Raw genomic sequence first — 19781 nt, forward strand, 5'->3', positions numbered from 1 at the left:
TGATCTACTTATGAAAACTAATCATTGAAAACCCTATGAAGCACAATAGAATATCATCCCATCTAGTCCTGGAAGATGAGCCTCCTAGGCTGGAAGACACTCAAAATATGCAGTGTCCTCAACAATGGACTCAACCATACTAATGATTGTGAAGGTGGCATAGGACTGGGCAATGTTTGTTCTGTTGTACATGGGTCACCGCGAGTTGGAACCAACTCTGTGGCAGCTACCAAAACATACATAGACCTACCCCATGCTACAACCATTTCTAAAACACTCTATGCAATAAAACATGTCCTGGGACCCAACGGGGCAAACCCTGGTGGCTTAGTGGTTAAGTGCTACAGCTGCTAACCAAAAGGTCAGCAGTTCAAACCTACCAGGTACTTCTTAGAAACTCTATGGGGAAGTTCTACTCTGTCCTATAGGGTCACTAAGAGTCAGAATCGACTCGACAGCAATGGGTTTGGTTTTGGTTTTTGGGATCCAATACTATAGGACCTGTTTTCACAGCCTAACCTACCCTGATAAAGATAAACTAAACTATGCTGAGTTTTAATGAATAATTCAATCAACCAGTATTTACTATCAACTATATGCTTATTGTGGATGTAACAACACCCAAGAGAGACAAAGTCTTTGCCCTCATGGAGCATACATTCTAGTAGATTCTAATGCTTCTGGTGGATCTAATGTGCTAATAAACCCGCTTTCTTGGTAAGTTATCAAATCTTAAGAGAAATCTAAGATATGTAGTGCCTTAGAAATTACTCTGGTGGAGGCTGATGGGAAGGATATTTGTGTATACCTGTACAAGTTGGAATCAACTCAATGGCAACTTTTTTTTGTGGTGGGGAAGGGTTGGTACATTTACATACCTTTCATATTATCCTTCAAAGATGTGTTGACATTCTTGACAAAAATGTATCACATATCCTTAAGAGTTGTTTATATATATCAAGAGTGAATTACACTTCTGACTGTCCTATGCAAATTCTGTGTGATGTGCCTATTCTTTAACAATGACTTGTTAATGGATATTATGCCCTTAGTGAGGCCCAAAATCATAGCATGGGTAAGAGGTAGAAAAAAATATCCACCAAAGTGTCTCTCCTTGGCAGTCATTTTCTTTAATGAAATAATACCGCAACTAAACTTTCCCATGATTTAATATGACACATTTTTAGCACACAAAATTTTGTGATGGTCAATTTATTTATTATGCGGGAGTCCCTGGGTGGTGCCAACAGTTAACATGCTTACCTGCTAACCAAAAGGTTGGTGGTTCGATTTCACCCAGAGATGTCTCAGAAGAAAGGCCTGGTGATCTACTTCTGAAAAACAGCTGTCGAAAACCCCATGGAGCACAGTTTTACTCTGGCACACATGGGATTACTATGAGCTGGAATTGATTCAATGGCAACTGTTATTTATTATATACGTGCTATTATTAAATAGGCATAGTGGTTAAGAGATTGGCTGCTAACCAGAAGGTCAGCAGTTCGAATCCACCAGCTGCTCCTTGGAAACCCTATGGAGCAGTTCTACTCTGTCCTATAGGGTCTCCATGAGTCAGAATCAACTCAACAGCAATGAATTTTTTATTTCTTTATTATTACATATATAAACGCTGGCAGAAATTAGGCAGATGACAGATCTTTTTGAGCATTACATTTAAGGAATTTCAGAACTGGGAAGGGCCATTTTAGATCTTTTGACCAAGCCCTCATTTACCAATAAGGAACACTATGCTCGGTAAGATAAAGAGAGCAGCCCGGGCTGCCCAGCTAATAGCCAAGTCTGAGCCAGAATACAGGCTCCTGACTGCCAGAATTATACTCTTTCCACTAGCCTGACAGCCTTTCTTTAGTCTTGCAGTATTATTTCTGCCTGTTGAAATAGATGTTTTCTTCAGAGCAGGGAATGTGGCTTGCAGGAATTAAAATGCAGATAAAAATTTGGCCTCTACTGGTAAGATACCCTAAGTCAAAGTCTCTTTTCCATTCTTTCGTGACTAGCCCCCATGGAAGTCTCAAATCTGAAGGTGACAAATGATGGCAGTTTGACCTCTCTAAAAGTCAAGTGGCAAAGACCCCTTGGGGATGTGGATTCCTACAACATTACCCTGTCTCACCAAGGGACCATCAGCAAATCCGAAATATTAGCACCCCAAGTTACTGAAACTCACTTTGGAGACTTAACCCCTGGACGACTTTATCAAGTTACCGTCAGCTGTGTCTCTGGTGAACTGTCTGCTCAGAAGATGGCAGTTGGCAGAACAGGTGGGTCTTGAGAATATTCCTTGCTTGCTCAAATCACTCTCTGATCCATCTTAGAACAGAATAAAGTAAGTTAGAAGGAAAACTCCTTTTCCAGCCTGGGAAGGATGGTCTGTATGCCTGAGGGCATCTGTGTGTCAGGACCCCATGCACAGAGTAAAGTGGAGGGTCAGTTGCATTTATCTGCGTTACTTAAACAAATGTGTTTGGATTCCTGAATGATCTACATGGTTGACTCTCCCCTGTGCGTTTTCAAGTCACACCATTTATACCAATGACTAAAACATTTCTGATGTAGTCTTAAAGGGAGAATCAGTTACCACTTAACCATGTTTTCCATAAATTATTACTTTATGTCACCAAACATTTATCCAGTGCCTTTTTATGAATAAATTAATATACTAGGAGCTTTGAAAGTTGTTTAAAAAAAAAAAAAGACAACTTGCCTTTAAGGCAGGGGTCAGCAAAGTATGCCAGTGGGCCGGATTTGTTTTTGTATAGCCCCAGAGCTAAAAGTAGTGTTTACATTTTTAGTAATTGTTAAAAAGGAAAGAAAATTATGAGACTGAGAGCCATTTGTGGCCCATAAAGCCCGAAATATTTAGTATCTAGCCCTTTACAGAAAATGTTTGCCCAGCCCTGTTTTTGGGAGTTTACATTTTAATAGCACAGATGGAGAATATACACACAAATAATAAAAATAAAAATTCTAATAATGGCAATTTTATTGATGTCTCCACACATCAGGCAATGACTACATACTTTACGCTCATTATTCTATTTAGTTCTCACCACAAAGCCATGAGAGAGATCTTATTATTATTGCTGGTTTACAGGTAACTCTGAAAGTCAAATAACTTGTCCACAGTCATCCGGACAGTAATTGGTGGGGCTGGAATTTAAACCCAGGCTGTATGATTTCAGAGTCCATTCTCTCTGTTATTAGAGATTCTATAAAAGAGCTTTATGGTCAGAAAGAAAAGAGAACAAAATTCTCTATCAGAAGATCAGAAAAGGTTTCTTGGAGCAGGTGGCCTTTAACTGGGACGTAAAGAACATGTAGCTTTTTGTCAGGTGGAAAGGAAGAAAAGGGAAGGACAATTGAGTTGGAGGGGACAATATGAGCAAAGCACAGAGGCAGAAGAGCCCAGGGACCTTTCGGGTCTGCAAAACACACAACTGGAACCCAGCATTCAAGGGGGTTGGGATAGGCGGGAGAGTATGTGAGGAGTAGTCAGAGATAAGTCTGGAAAGATATGGAGTTTGGTTTTGTAGAGACACAAATGCCAAGCCAAGGAGTTTTATTCTGTAGTTAAAGGCAAGACCGTGAATGTTTTCAGCAAAGTAATAATAATCGGAGCTATACTGCAGGAAGATTAATCTTTTTCGGCTGCAAAAAAAATGTTTCATGACCACAGCATCCAGTATCTTTTCAAAAAGATGCCACATCCGTCAATGTCACCATCATTAGACGCAACATCACTGTTGTCTTAAGGACTGGTGTGTAATTAATAAAAAGCAACATTCGTATCACTAGATTATTAACAGTGTTATAGAAGACTGCATTACTGACATATCACTGAGATTACTTTAGAATACATTTCTTGAGTATCAAGTGTCTCCCCAAATGAGAAAAGAACACTCATATTTACAATCCACAGACACGGGAAAAAAAAAGAAAAAAAAATTTTTTTTTTCGGGAAAGGGGAGGTAAAAATGTTTTGATTTGGTGATATTATATCTCTTGTCTTTTGTTGAGCATGGAAAGGAAATGAATATCTTTACTTTCAGTTTTTAGTGTCTCCTTTTTGATATCACTTCACCCTTTAGTTCCAGAGAAAGTTGGGAACCTGAAGGCAAATAGCAATAGTTGGACGAGGTCCCTCGTAGTGAGCTGGTCGCCTCCTGCAGGAGACTGGGAGCAGTATCGTATCATGCTCTTCAATGGTTCTTTGGTGCTGCTCAACATCACTGTGGGAAAGGAGGAAACACACTATGTCATGGATGATGTAGGGCTCATACCAGGAAGACAGTATGATGTTGAAGTCATTGTTGAGAGTGGAAACCAGAAGAATTCCGAGCGTTGCCAAGGCAGGACAGGTAAGCAAATATCAAAGTGTTAATGACTGTGGTTAGTTGCCATTGAGTCGATTCCAATTTATGGTAACCCCAGGTGTGCAGAGTAGAACTGCTCCATAGGGCTTTCAAGGCTGTGACCCTTTGGAAGCAGATCACCAGGCCTGTCTTCTGAGGTGCCTCTGGCTGATGCAACCTTAATTTTTTCCCTCTCCTAAGTAACCTAGGTAACCATCAAGGCCATATACAATGTTCCCTGAATTTGGAATATTGCAAACCAGTAGACCAAAATTGCAGATTGACATAGGGTTACTAACATTTAATTTTGTCAAATTAGAACATTAAAAATTAGTTCTTCTGGTAACAACATTACTTTATAAAAGAAAGACATTTTAACACAAAAAGAGAAAGAAGGATACAAGCTGAGAGTAAGAGCTTATCCTTCTCCCAAAAGAAGATGGATAACAACATTTCGCTGGTGATCAGTATTAGGGAACTCTTGCCTTGACCTAATATTGGCTAATATGAGAATTTCAACCATCAAGAAAGCATGATTAAAGTGAAGAGGGATATATTTGGATTTCAAGGCAGCAGAGAATAAGGATTCTGAGACATGGGTCTTGGTATTCTCGCTGTCACCACTATACTATAATTCCTTGGACAAGCCACAACCTTTTTAAACCCATTTCCTCAATTTTCAAAGAGGGGAGTGGCCCTTCCAAGTTCAAAAATTCTATGAATATTCTTATGGCATGGAATATACCAAAGTTGGAGTGAAGTTCAAATATATTCTCTCTTGGTCTTGCCTGAAAATAAGGAAATAATGACATTAATTTAATATTCTTCTTAGAAATATGACAATGAAAAGGATTGAGGCACCCCCTTGGCTTGCCAACTGTGTCTTCCAGTAATCCTTTCATTTTCCAAATATTAATGTCCATTGGAAAATGATCAGAGACCTATATAAACTTAAACTGAGCAATTTTTAGTATTTCATAGGACAGGCATCTACAAACCATTGCCATCAAGTCAAATTCTGGCTCATAGTGACCCTACAGGATGGAATAGAACTGCCCTGTAGGGTTTCCAAGGCTGTAAATCTTTATGGAAGCAGATTGCCGAATCTTTCTTCCATGGAGCAGCTGATGGGTTCAGACTGCTGACCTCTCAGTTAGCAGCCAAGCACTTAACCACTGTGGCACCAGGGCTCTTCAAACATCTATATCATTTCCAATATTTTTTTCAGTCACCTCAAATAACTTGGAAATATAAGATCAAGGAACAGTAGAGGCTCTTAGCATGTTGGCATAATCCTCAGAAGAACTTTTCTTAAATTGTACCCCTAGGTGACTAAGGTGACTTTTTGAACTCATTGTAAAAATTTCATTTCTATATACTGAAGAAGGAAACTGCAGATTTAGAGCCCTGATTAGAATGGAATTACATTAAAAGTTTGATAGAAAAATCACAATATAATTTAAAATTTCTTTCTTGCAGAATTTGGTTTCCCTGTTGTTTTGTGGGACCAACACTTTGCTCTTAATAATTTCTCCTAGAAATGACTGAACAAATGTTCAGTAAGTGCTTGTCATATACTGGGCTTTGTTATATAGATCTTCTGTATTGCATTTGTGGTGTCTCCTAGAAATTGTAATAATAAAACAAAGCTTTTTTTTTAATGGAAGTAATTTCGATTCTTTAGATATACTAAACTAAACCAGTTGCTGTTGAGCCGGCTCCAACTCATGTTGACCCCATATGTTGCAGAGCAGAACTGCACTTCATGGAGTTTTCAAGGCCATGACCTTTCAGAGGCAGATCACCAGGCCTTTCTTTCAAGGCACCTTTGTGTGGGTTTGAACCATCAACCTTTCAGTTAGTAGACAAGTACTTAACTGTTCGTGCCACCCAGGGGCTTCTTCTTTAGATGCAAGGAGTCTTTGATCACATGCTATAATTACTTACCAACCACTTTTTCCTTTCATGGATACATCAATGTTCCCTTTACAGAACCGGAAGGAACAAAGCACTTGGTGTTTCCAAGCTATGGGGATAATAAATACTTCCACCCAAAAATCCATTGCCATGGAGTCAATTCTGACTCACTGCAGCCCTATAGACAGAGTAGAACTGCCTCATAGGATTTCCAAGGCTGTAAATCTCTATGGAAGCTGACTGCCACATCTTTCTCCCGAGGAGTGGCTGGTGGGTTCAAACTACCAACCTTTCATTTAGCAGCTGAGTGCGCTAACCATTGCACCACCAAGGCTCCTAAACACTCCCGACTCCACCTAAATTCTTAAACACAGACTTTTGTCTGCAGTTTTGTGGATGACAAAATTGAGTTACACATTTTTATATGATAGAATTCATATGAAGAGAAAAAATGGTAATAAAGTAATATCTGGTCAAACATAATGATTCTTCCAGCAAAGTGTTTTCTAATAGTATCCTTTCAAATCTTTATTTCTGATATGTTCATGAGCCCAACTTTTGGTGATTATCTTTTTAAAAAAAATGCTCATAAGCATTCAGAAAAGAAATGCTGAACTGGAATACACCTATGGATAGTAGAGAACAGCTGTTTAAAAAATACTCCATATCCCAGACAGAGGGGGAAAAATGTAGAAAAAAATTCAAATTCACACACACACACACACAAGACCAGGTTTTCTGGTCTGACAGAGACTGGAGAAACCCCGAGCACATGGCCCCCAGACACTTAACTCAGCACTGAAGTCGCTTCTGAGGTTCACCCTTCAGTCAAAGATTAGAAAGGTTTTTAGGGCTAACAATAACACACATGAGGAACACGCTTCGTAGTTCAATCATGTATATGAGACTAATGTGCACACCAGGCCAAAAGCGAAGACGAAAAGGCAGGAAGGGACAGGAAAACTGGATGAATGGAAACAGGGAACCTGGGATGGAGAAGGGGAGAGTGTTGGCACATTGTGGGACTGGCAACCAGTGTCACAAAACAATTTGTGGATTAACTGTTTAATGCGAAACTAATTTACTCTGTAAATTTCTACCTAAAGCACAATAAAAAAAAGAAAAGAAAAGTAAAGAATACCCCGTAAATGTATGTGAGCCAATCAATGGTCAAAGGCTCTGTTGCTTTTTCTTCAGTCCCCCTGGCTGTCCTCCAGCTTTGTGTCAAACATGCCAATGAAACCTCACTGAGCATCATGTGGCAGCCTCCTGTAGCAGAATGGGAGAAATACATCATTTCACTAACTGATAGAGACCTCTTGCTCATTCACAAGTTGCTCTCCAAAGATGCCAAAGAATTCACTTTTACCGACTTGGTGCCTGGGCGAAACTACATGGCTACAGTCACCAGTATTAGTGGAGACTTAAAAAATTCGTCTTCAGTAAATGGAAGAACAGGTAATATTCTTTATAAATTTTAGATTTTAAAAATACCTTATTTGCTGAATTGTTTAACATTCACACAATTTACAAATATTCATTACATGCTGATTATTCTGGGCCTTGTTTTATGAATCCTATGTGATTGTTTTCTATTTCACTAATTGCAGCTCTTTATTGGTTCCTTCTTTTTACATTATTTTTTTTTTTTTCTTTTTACATGGTTTGGCTTTGTTTTGCCAGAGCAGAAAACAACTCTTCCAAAGAGTTTTGTTGCAAAGGAAAGGAGAGAAATGGGGCAGCTTCTGGCAGAGGGCACGGGGTTAAAAGGAGGATTATTTTTAAGCATAGCAGAAATAACGGAGTTTATTTATTTATTTGCTTTGTTTTGTTTTGTTTTGCCGGTAGGAGTGAGCTAGAAGAGAGGCGAATAGTGGTGATGAAAAGAGGAAAGAATGGCTGCAGTTATTCTATGAGTAGGTGAGAGGTGTGGGCATCTAGAGCACAAGGGAAGGAGTTGGCTGTAGAAAGGAGCACAAGTAGTTTTAGCGTCAGCTAGGAAGGAGAGTATTTGGGTACAGATGCCAGTCTGTGGATAGATGTAATGGTGGGCAGTGATCTTCCTCCTGCTTTGATTTTCTCGTTTTTATATAGTAAGCAAGGTCATCATTCAAGATTCCCTTTTCCAATTCATATGCTATTGTTGTCCTGTATTTTATTTCTCTCTCCTTTTTTTAACCCCACGAAACAGTATTATTGTTTTATACAGTCAACGTTCCTGTAGATTTACCCACCAGTTTATCATTTATTTTCTTACCTTGCCTTCCTACATCTCAGAAGTTCCTTCATCCTGGAGAACATTCTTCACATTTCTTTATTGAGAGTTTTTAGGGACAAACTCTAGTTTTGTTTTTCTGAGTATGTCTTAATATAGCTCTCAGTCATGAAAAATATTTTTCCTGGATTACAATTCTGTGTTGAAAGTTATTTTCTGTCAGTCCATGAAGATATTACTTTCCTCTTTCTGGCATTTATTGGTGCTGTTGAAAAGTCAGCTGTGAGTCTAATTTTTATTTCTCTGTGGGTAATCTAGGAAACCCTGGTGGCATGGTGGTTAAGTGCTACCGCTGCTAACCAAAGGGTTGGCAGTTCAAATCTGCCAGGCGCTCCTTAGAAACTCTTTGGGGCAGCTCTGCTCTGTCCTATAGGGTCGCTAAGAGTCAGAATTGACTCGATGGCACTGGGTTTGGTGTTTTTTTGGGTTTATGGATAATCTGTTTACTATGGCTGCTTTTAAGATCTACTGTTTGCCTCTGGTATTCTGTTGTTTTGCAATAATGATCTAGGTGAGACCTTCTTTTTGTTTATCCTCTGTAAGATTAATTGGGATTTCTGTACTTATAGAATACTATCTTTATTCAATTCTGGAAATTCTTAGCCGTTGTTGTTGTTGTTGTTGGTTGCCATCAAGCTGATCCTGACTCACAGCCACCCCATGTGACAGAGAAGAACTGCCCCATCAGGTTTAATCTTTACAGAAGCAGTATCATCAGGACTTTCACCTGAAGAGCTGCTGGTTGGGTTCAAACTGCCAACCTTTTGGTTTAGTAGCTGAGCCCTTAATCATTGCACCGCTAGGGCTCCTTTCTCAGCCATTAGCTCTCCAATATTGTCACTTCTTTATTCCTTCTCTGTTCTCCTTCTGGTACTTTGATTTATATATATATATATATATATCCCCCTCCCCTACATTCTATCCTCTATGTCTTTTAACCTCTTTTTCATATTTTCCATGTATTTGCTCTCTGAGCTGTAGTCTGAATAATTTCCTCAGCTCTTTGCTTCAGTTCACTACTTCTTTCTGCAGCTTTATCTAATCTGTTGTTAAATTCATAAAATAGGCCTTAAGTTTTAATTGTTATATTCTTCACTTTTCAACATTCTCTTTGGTTCTTTTCCAAATGTATTTTATGCTCTCTTGCTCTTTAGTCATATTTTCAATCTCCTCCTTTACTGCTATAAACAAATTAAAAATGCTTGTTTTACACTCTATGCCTGATAATTATATGAAACCTCTAGGAGTCCAATTGTGTTGTTTATTGACTTTGTTGCCTTTTTCTCGTAGTGTCTTAGATTCTTAAATGTTTGTGATTTTTTTACTGTAAGCTCCTATTTTTTGGATTTTATTCTGTGGATATTCTTAAAGGCCTTGTTTGAAGGAGGGTTCCAGAAAGACTTTTGTTTTCATTTGGTTCTTCCAGGTACGTAGAACTACTGTCAACCCAGAACAACTTTAATCTATGGTCTCAGCTTGAAGTTTTTTGACCACCCACATTTTGTGAATTCAGGCTGCAAACTCACTGAAGCTATCTTGAGATTATAAATTCTCAGAGGAAATTTTCTTTTCCACCCAGTACTAAAGAGGCTGGGGTAGGGTGGGGTGTAGAAAGGAAAAGTTCATTTCATTTACACTTAGGATGTAGCCTTTCAGGATCCAATGTCATGCAGGGTTACCTCAACCTGGGAAAGTCCTATACTTTGCCTCATATCTTCTGCATCCTACAAATCTGTAAAGTCAAAGCTTAAATTTATGTTTGAAAGATGCTCTCAAGAATAAAAGATGACCCTCAAGAATTTACTTTCTTGGCAACTCATTGATGCATTTGCATTTTTTTGTTTTATCCCACATATGTACTCAAGTTTATTGGGGAATTTTTATGGTATCGTGCCCACCTATTGCCAAAAATGGAAGTTCAAGGCATTATTTTACACTCAATGATCATTTTCATCATCACCATAACCTAAATTGCCAGGTCATACGGTTAAGTGTATGTTTACTTTCTAAAAACATACCAAACTCTTTTCCAAAGTGGCTGTACAACTTTACATTCCCACCAGCAATGTGTGAGATATCTAGTTCCTCTAAATTCTTGCCAGCACCTGTACTGTCAGCTTGGTTTGTTTTTTGTGTTTTTAATTTTGACCTTTTTAACAGGTGTTTGGTGCTATCTCATTGTGGTTTTAATTTGCCTTTTCTTACTGACCAATGACGTTGAGCACCTTTCCTTATGGTTATTTGCCATCCATTTATATTATTTGGTGAAGTTTCTGTTCAGATCTTTTGCCCATCTTTTTAAATTGGGGTTTTTCTCTTCTTAGTATTGAGAGTTCTTTATTTTGGAGGCAAGTTCTTTGTCAGAGATGTGTATTGAAAATATTTTCTCCCAGTCTGTGACTTGTCTTTTTGTTACTTTTTTAGTATACTTTGGAGAATAGAAATTTTAATTTTTTCTGTCAAATTTATCAACTTTTTCTTATATAGGTCATAGTATTGGTATCATATCTAAGAAATCTTTGCCTGACAAAAGATCGTGAAGATTTACTCCTAGAAGTTTTGTAGTTTTAATTTTTAAATTTAGGTTTATGATCCATTATGAGTTAATTTTTATACATGGTATAATATATGGGTAAAGGTTTACTTTTTTGCATATAGACATCCAATTATTCCAGCCCTGTTTATTGAAAAGACTATCCTTTTTCCATTGAATTGCTTTTGTACCTCTGTAAAGAACCAGTTGACCATATATGTGTTGATCTATTTCTGGACTCTCAATTCTGTTCCATTGGTCACTGTGTCTGTCCTTTCACCAGTATCACACTGTCTTGACTACTGTAGCTTTATAGTAAGTCTTGAAATCAGGTGGTGTAAGTCCTTCAACATTGTTCTTTTTCAAAATTGTTTTGGTCATTCTAGGTCCTTTGCTTTCCTTGTAAATTTTAGAATCAGTTTATCAATTTTTACCAAAAAAAATCCTGCCAGGGTTTTGATTAGGAATGTGTTGATGTCAAATCTATAAATTAGCTTGGGATGGTGAACTGATATCTTAACAATATTGAGTCTTTCAATCCAAGTATAGTAGTATTTTTTAATGAATATGTTTACATCTTAATCCAAAGGTCAATAAACTCTGAGAAGGACCATACCAAAGTTCCATTCACTTTGATTGTAGTAAACCAGGGAAGAGACGCAAAGAAGTATGTCGATCAAGTGCCAATGTCAACATCTTGTATAAGATTTGTTAATGGATGGGTTAAACGTCACTATAGTTACTAATTAGAAAAAGAGCGCAAGCTTAGGGATTAGACAGGTCTAGCTTTGGATCCCACACTGACTGTTTGTTAGCAATCTGACATAGGCTAAGTTACTTACATTTTATGATCTTTGGTTTTCTCATCAGTAAACAGGAAATGATAAAATCAATTTCTTAGAGTTTTAAGTGAGTATCAAATAATGTAACTTGTATAAGGCATAGAATCCATAACTGGCACAAGGTAGGCACTCAGTAATTGTTGTTGTGAATGCTATTATCACTATTATTATATGATAATATAATTCATAACCACCCCATAACAACCATCAACTTAGGTAGATCACATGGCCTTGAGTTCTCAAAGGGTGAGGACAGAGAAAATAGCATTAAGTAAGCAGCCTTCAAATATAGAAGCCTTTCTTCAGGGGACATCTAAGTCAATTGGCAAAATAAAATCTATTAAGAAAACATTCTGCATCCCACTTTGAAGTGTGGTGTCAGGGGTCTTAAACGCTAGCAAGCAGCCATCTAAGATGCGTCAATGAGTCTCAACCCACCTGGATCAAAGGAGAATGAAGAACACCAAGCTCACAAGGTAATTATAAGCCCAAGAGACAGAAAGGGCTACATGAACTAGAGACTACATCCAGAAGAACTAGATGGTGCCCAGCCACAACCGATGACTGCCCTGACAGGGAACACAACAGAGAACCCCTGAGGAAGCAGGAGAACAGTAGGATGCAGACCCCAAATTCTCATAAAAAGACCAGACTTAATGGTGTGACTGAGACTAGAAGGACCCCAGCGGTCAGGGTCCCCAAACCTTCTGTTGGCCCAGGACAGGAACCATTCCCAAAACCAACTTGTCAGACATGGATTGGACTGGACAATGGGTTGGAGAGAGATGCTGATGAGGAGTGAGCTACTTGCACCATGTGGACACTTAAGACTATGTTGGCATCTCCCGTCTGGAGGGGAGATGGGAGGGTAGAGTGGGTTAGACTCTGGCAAAATGGTCACGAATGGAGAGACTGGAAGGAGGGAGTGGGCTGACTCATTGGGGGAGAGTAAATGGGGGTATGTAGTAAGGTATATATAAGTTTATATGTGAGAGACTGACTTGATTTGTAAACTTTCACTTAAAGCACAATAAAAATTATTTTAAAAATATAGAAGCCTTTCATTATTTAAATTTTAAAATCCCAACCACTTAGTAGGCATGCCTCTTCCTTAGATCTGAAATAATTTTGATTTCCAATATAATAGCTTTTTAGAGTAGAAGAGCGTCCACAGGAAATGTTCTCCACATATCACAGAAAATAGAGCTGAGAGTCTGTAGCAAAAATATAGTATTTTTAGCATTTTCAAGTCTGCCTCCATTTTTGACTCATTTTGGCTACAATTCCTTAGGATGATTAATCGTTCATTCTGTGTTTGGTCCTTTCTCTGTCTACTGTGTTTTAGTGCCTGCCCAAGTGACTGGCTTGCATGTGGCCAACCAAGGGACAACCAGCAGTCTGTTTACTAACTGGACCCAGGCTCTAGGAGATGTAGAGTTCTACCAAGTCTTACTGATTCATGAAAATGTGGTCATCAAAAACGAAAGTGTCTCCGGTGACACCAGCAGATACAGCTTCCACTCCCTCAAATCAGGCAGCCTCTACTCTGTTGTGGTAACAACAGTGAGCGGAGGGATCTCTTCCCGACAAGTTGTGGCTGAGGGGAGGACAGGTAAGAAGTAGAGATATGTGTGTTTGTAACCTACAGAGAACTGAACACATGGCAACCCCAAGACAGTATGTTCTAGAATTTTTTTAACATTCTCAAAAACACACTCACCTCTGACCTTCTTAAAAGCCAGGTTCCAATACCATCTAGAAGGTAAATGTAGCTCTCCCAGTAATGATAAAACAAACCCATTGCCGTCAAGTGGATTCTGACTCACGGTGACCCCATGTGTTACAGAATAGAACTACCCCATAGAGTTTTCTTGGCTGTAATATTTACAGAAGGAGATCACCAGGCTTTTTTTCTGCAACACAATGGTTGGGTTCAAGCTGCCTACCTTTCAGTTAGTAGACCAACACAAACTACTTGTGTCATCCAGGGACCCTTACCCAGGAATGATAGATGGGGGAAATGCATTCTGAATTTTCTGCAATCTCTAATTTCAGTGTCAGAACTCTTAGAAAAACCTTTATAATGGCATAATAGTCTTTTGATGCCTAAGTTTATCCCCTCATTCAGTTGATTCCCACGAAACGTTTATGTCCCAGTTAAGGTAAACAAGCAAAGTAAAAACAGAAAAGTACCCGTCACTTACTTTCATAGTCTTGGTTTCAAGACATAGAAAGAAAATTATCTCCAGCTTGTACGGTCAAAAGTTGAGTTAATAAAATTCCCAAATCACATGTATTTTCATAAATATAAGCAGGGCTTAGTATTATATGTGCTTAGTGCTTAGTGCATAAGCAAGTGCTTAGTATTATGTGCCACCTATCTTGGTTATCTAAGTGCTGCCGGAATAGAAATACCAAAAGTGGATGGCTTTAACAAAGAGAAATTTATTTTCTCACAGTTTAGTAGGTTACAAGTCCAAATTCAGGGCGTCGGCTCCAGAGGAAGCCTTTCTGTCTCTGTTGGCTCTGGAAGAAGGTCCTTGTCCTCAATCTTCCCATGGTTGAGGAGCTTCTCAGGTGCAGGGACCCCTGGGTCCAAAGGACATGCTATGCTTTCTTGGTGGTATGAGGTCCCCAACTCTATGCTTGCTTCGCTTTCCTTTTGTCTCTTGAGAGATAAAATGTGGTGCAGGCCGCACCCCAGGGAAACTCCCTTTACCATGGATCAGGGAGGTAACCTGAGTAAGGGTGGTGTTACAATCCCACCCTAATCCTCTCAACACAAAATTACAATCACAAAATGGAGGACAACCACACATGGCCTAACCAAGTTGATACACACATTTTTGGGGGGACATTGTTCAATACGTGACACCACCTAAACAATGTTCCTTGATTTTAAAGAACTCACAGTCAAATAAGGCAGAAGGCCAACTAAACAATTAAGTGTCATTATGGTCACCTGGTCAGATAGAGGAGTAGCTCTAATGAAGAAAATGTAATTTTCTACATAACACTGAGAAAAGAAACAACATAAACATAAACTGAAATCGATGTTCTAGTTTCTTGGAAAATAAATAAACAAAACAACCCAATGGAAGCTTTGATAATTATTAGTGAACTCAGAAGCTTCTCCTGCTCAATTTTATATGATGATGATAAGTTGGATTTCAGGCTCTCCCTCGTACATCTCTAATGCTCATATTATGAGTTTCAGCTGCAGGCATCATTGATGTGTCCGTTTTCATGACTCTCACGTACTTAATGAACTCAGGGAACGTTAACTTCATTAACTCTCCCTGAAGAGCAACTAAGATCTTTGAAAAGATGTTTCATGGTCTTGGCAGAAATCCACTGATGTATGCCCATTTCTCGCATTATGTGCTTCCTTTGCATGGCAGTTGACACCATTACCTGTGTCTTCCTTCTTGATACCGTCTATCTTCTTCTTTAATGGCCTTGGCGCCATCCATCTGTGTAGTGTACTTGAGGGGTGAAGGGTGAAAAGCTTAGATTGTTAATCCAGAGGCTTAGATTCTAGTCCTGGTTCTGCCATGAATTTATTTCTCGAAACCTCTGTTTTGTAATCAAGACACAGTCATTCATCCCTCCCCAGCCTACCCTGGGTGTCAGAATAGGGAAGGAGGAATAACAAAAAGAAAGTTGAGGAGAGGAGTTGAGAAGGACCTTGCATCCATTTCCCAGTGTATTGCAGTTGTATTAAAAAAAAAAAAAAAAAAGTTGTATTAGGTTATATTGACTTATTTCCTGCCTACCCAACTGTACAATGAGGGTGTTCCTGGTTAGAAAACTGTATTGGTTGGTTCTTCTCCAAGCAGCAATTTATAAGTCCAGTCTTCTCCCATCTGTGGCTCTTCCTTCCTCTAGGTCCTCAGAGATCTGCCCATTCTTCCAGAGAATGGAGAGGGAGAAAAGATTACCGGACCTTCCAGTAAACACATCACTTCTACCCACATTCCATTGGCTAGAACTCAGTCACAAGGTTACCCCTAACTGCAGGAGAGGTTAAGAAATCTGATTGTCTTAGTCACTTTAGTACTGCTGTGACACAAATACCACAAATAGGTGGCTTTAAAGACCAGAAATTTATTTTCTCATGGTTCTGAAGGCTAAAAATCCAAATCAGGGTATCAGTTTTGTCACTTCCTTCTGTGGGCCTCTCTCCTAGTTCTATTGTGTGCTGGCTATTCTTGGCACTCCTTTACTATAGATGGTACTCACATATTGTCTGTCTTCTTCTGTATGTGTGTCTCTATGTCTATTCTGGTCTTTTTATAACTCAGAAGTGATTAGGTTTAGCATCCACCCTCCAGTGGCATGACCTCAACTGACTGATTATATTACATTAGATTGCATTATGGAAAGTGATTACCTTATATTACATTACATTGCATTACATTATATTACATCACATTGTATTATATTACCTAATCTGCTCTACTCAAGGCCAACTGATTTAATCACATGTAACTACTCCATGACAGCAACTAGACTAGTGTTTGATCAGACTACTGGGAACTATAGCCTAGCCAAGCTGACACATAAAATTAGTCTTCACAGTAGTCTAGCTGTGTGTTCAAGAGGAAAAAGTAAATGATTTGGTGAACAACCAGTCTTACTCTACCACAAAAGTTAAATCCTATTTAAAATACCAATAGGGCTGTCCAACTTGTGATGTATTAAAATAGTTTAGTCTCTGATATTACTTGAAATAAGTGGGCAATAGGCTAGTTAGGACTTGTAATATTTTTTATACCTCTGTTTGAATTGTAACAGAGGCAGCAATATTTGACTCATATAATAGAAGCAAGCAAAAAGAGACAAGAAATACTTTAAAGAATGATCATAAAATTTGGGGGACAGAGTAACATATGAATAAATATGAGCATGAATTATGTTACTCAAACACATTGGAAATGCAGACATTATCATGAGAAAGAAGAAAAGTGGCCCACTACTATAGAAGCACAGAAACTAAAGATCTTAAAAAGTGCTTTTTACAGTAGATTGTGACAAATTTAGTGGCTCAGGCTTTGATAATCATTCCCACTCACTCAAATCGTTGAAATTTTGGTTGACGCTGAGATAATATTGAAAGGTTTTCTCATTTGTTTATAGTTCCATAGAGTTGAGACATAAATAAATCTTCCCAGCCAAGATAAGATGGCAGAGTATGTTAAAGACATTATTAGATATGATTAACAAATCTAATTGCAATCTGAAAAAAAAAAACTCATTCTAAAGGAAAAACAACAAATTATATATATATTATTATTTATTAACAATGTAAATCACCTTTTTGGCATGACTTTTGATAAGTGTATGCTTTCTAATAAAATGTTTGTAGTTGTCAAATATTCTTAGCAGTTTTGAAAAACAAGCATAATTATTTTGAGAACAACCAAGAGTTGGATGGATGAATGGATGGATGGATGGATAGAAAGAATGAAGGAAGGACGTATATACCAATACATAAATATTATGGCTAAAAAGCCAACTTTACATATAAAAAATATTTGTATACATGGATCAGCATTAGTACAGCTGTTTAATAGGGTGTTGTTAATAATTTTTGATGATGGGTAAGTGCTTGTGAGGAAAACTTTGGGGCTTAAATTACAGTCAGAGCATATTAGATTAGAAGTGTTTTCAGAAGTCATTCTTCCAAATCCCTTCCATTATATATGATGTACCAATAGTGACAAATATATGAAAATATTGAACTGATGTTAATGAGCTAATGATGAAAACAGTAGTGCAGTTAATATATACTGTAGGATTTTTTTTCTGATATTCACTAATGGATTTTTTTTTTCCTGATATTCACTAATGGCAATACTACTTAGCATGCACATAACTCTGATACGTGCTACAACTATTACTCAATACCCAGAAACCCACCATTATTAATTTGCCAACTATACTTCCAGCTAGAGAGCTCCTTGAAGGCATTTGTGTCTAATCCATTTTTGCTATCTGGAAAATAGTAGGCTCTTAGTAAATGTTTGTGGCACTAACCCCCAACTAAAATAAGCAAATGATTGTAGTTAACACCAGAAGGACCCCTATTGCCACAGTAGCTGGCTTTGCCCACAGTTGGTGCAAGTTTCAGACTTCTTGCTTCCAGGATAGAGTTTTAGACTTACTATTTTTTTTTTTTTTTTTTACCACTAGAGGGCAGGGAACGCTTTGCAAAGGAAAACACAACTCCCAGTTGTGTTAGTTATTAGACTCCCCAGGGGTAAATAACTTCATCACATGAAGATCAAAATTACCTCAAAGTCTAAGATATTCCGAAAAACTATTGTGTCCTTTGCCTTGCCCCTCACATATCTTTGCTTTGTTGATGAGTTTGATTCAAGTTAATTCATTCAGATTATCATAATGTTGGTTCCTTTTCCTACAGGGGACCTCCTGACACATTCACATAAAAATGCCTCCACTTTAAAATACTTCACAAACAGCAACCCCATAAAAATGCAGTAGCAGCATCCTTGTATTTATGAGACTGCCTGGCGTTCATCCCAAAGGCCTCCTAGCGTTTTTATTTTGGTTGGCCTTCCAGTGTAAGCATATTCAGCTTCCAGAAGCTGAAAAGTGAAATCCTAACACTTTCTTGACCTCCTATGTAATCAGATTAGATCTCCTGATTCCCCATTATTTTTGCAATCAAGATAAATGACTCAAGCTTTTGATTGTACTTTTTTTTTTTTCTCCTTTTCAAATTACAGTCCCTTCCAGTGTGAGTGGAGTAACGGTGAACAATTCTGGTCGTAATGACTACCTCAGCATTTCCTGGCTCCCGGCACCTGGAGACGTGGATAACTATGTGGTAACACTCTCTCATGACAAGGTGGTTCAGTCCCTCCTTATTGCAAAGTCTGTCAGTGAATGTTCCTTCAGCTCCCTCACTCCGGGCCGCCTCTACAATGTGACCGTAACTACCAGGAGTGGCAAATACGAAAATCATTCCTTCAGACAAGAGCGGACAGGTAAGGAAGTACAGTATGGAAGTACAGGACTCTGTAAGAATCCTGCTAGCCATGTGGCCCAGAGCGTCATGTAACTGTAAAAAGAAACCCTGTAATTATAGGATTAAAAGCAGTTGAGATCACAGAATTGTTATAAATTCTTTGTATTTTGACCAAACTCCTTATGTGAGCAGATGTTACTTTTAGAGTAAGATTAACACAAACTTTCGTGACTAGAATTCACATCATATTCAAACATCTTGTTAGTTGCCATCAAGTTGGCTGCAACTCATAGAGAGTTTACGTATGACAGAGTGAAACACTGCCCGATCCTGCACTGTCCTTATGAATGTCGGTATGTTTGAGTCCGCTGTTGTATCAATTCATTGTATTGTCCGCTATTGTATCAATTCATCTCACTGAGGGTTTCCTTCGTTTTTTGCTGGCCCTCTACTTTATCAAACATGATGTCCTTTTCTAGCAATTGGTCTTTCCTGTGAGGGGTCCAAAGCAAACAAATAGGAATCTTGCCATCCTTGCATCTGAGGGACATTCTGGTTGTATTTTCTTCTAAGACCGATTTGTTCGTTCATCTGGCAGTCCATGGTATATTCAACATTCTTCAGCAATACCACAGTTGGAATGTATCAGTTTTTCTTTTGGTAGCACAGTGGTTAAGAGTTATTGCTGCTAACCAAAAGGTCAGCAGTTCGAATCCACCAGCCTCTCCTTGGGGCAGTTCTACTCTGTCCTATAGGGTTGCTATGAGTCAGGATCAACTAGATGGCAATTGGTTTGGTTTTTGTTCTTCTTTTTTTTTTTGTTATCCGCCTTTCACATGCATATGAG

General features: G+C 38.5%; 1 protein-coding gene across 4 annotated transcripts in view; it reads left to right on the top strand.

Annotated features, from left to right (window-relative positions):
- The window catches only part of PTPRB (protein tyrosine phosphatase receptor type B), a 139216-nt gene that overhangs the window by 57186 nt on the left and 62249 nt on the right, over window positions 1-19781 (top strand). For 3 of the 4 annotated variants that reach the window (XM_003405594.4, XM_064283875.1, XM_064283876.1), the window contains 5 exons: window positions 2019-2282; window positions 4110-4379; window positions 7488-7748; window positions 13286-13552; window positions 18693-18953. In XM_003405594.4, coding sequence (XP_003405642.3) covers window positions 2019-2282; window positions 4110-4379; window positions 7488-7748; window positions 13286-13552; window positions 18693-18953 — 1323 coding nt within the window. The remainder of the gene's footprint in view (window positions 1-2018; window positions 2283-4109; window positions 4380-7487; window positions 7749-13285; window positions 13553-18692; window positions 18954-19781) is intronic. The other variant, XM_064283873.1, reaches the window with a different exon arrangement.

Source organism: Loxodonta africana, chromosome 4 (genome assembly GCF_030014295.1).
Source record: "Loxodonta africana isolate mLoxAfr1 chromosome 4, mLoxAfr1.hap2, whole genome shotgun sequence".
NCBI classification, from domain to species: Eukaryota; Metazoa; Chordata; class Mammalia; order Proboscidea; family Elephantidae; genus Loxodonta; species Loxodonta africana.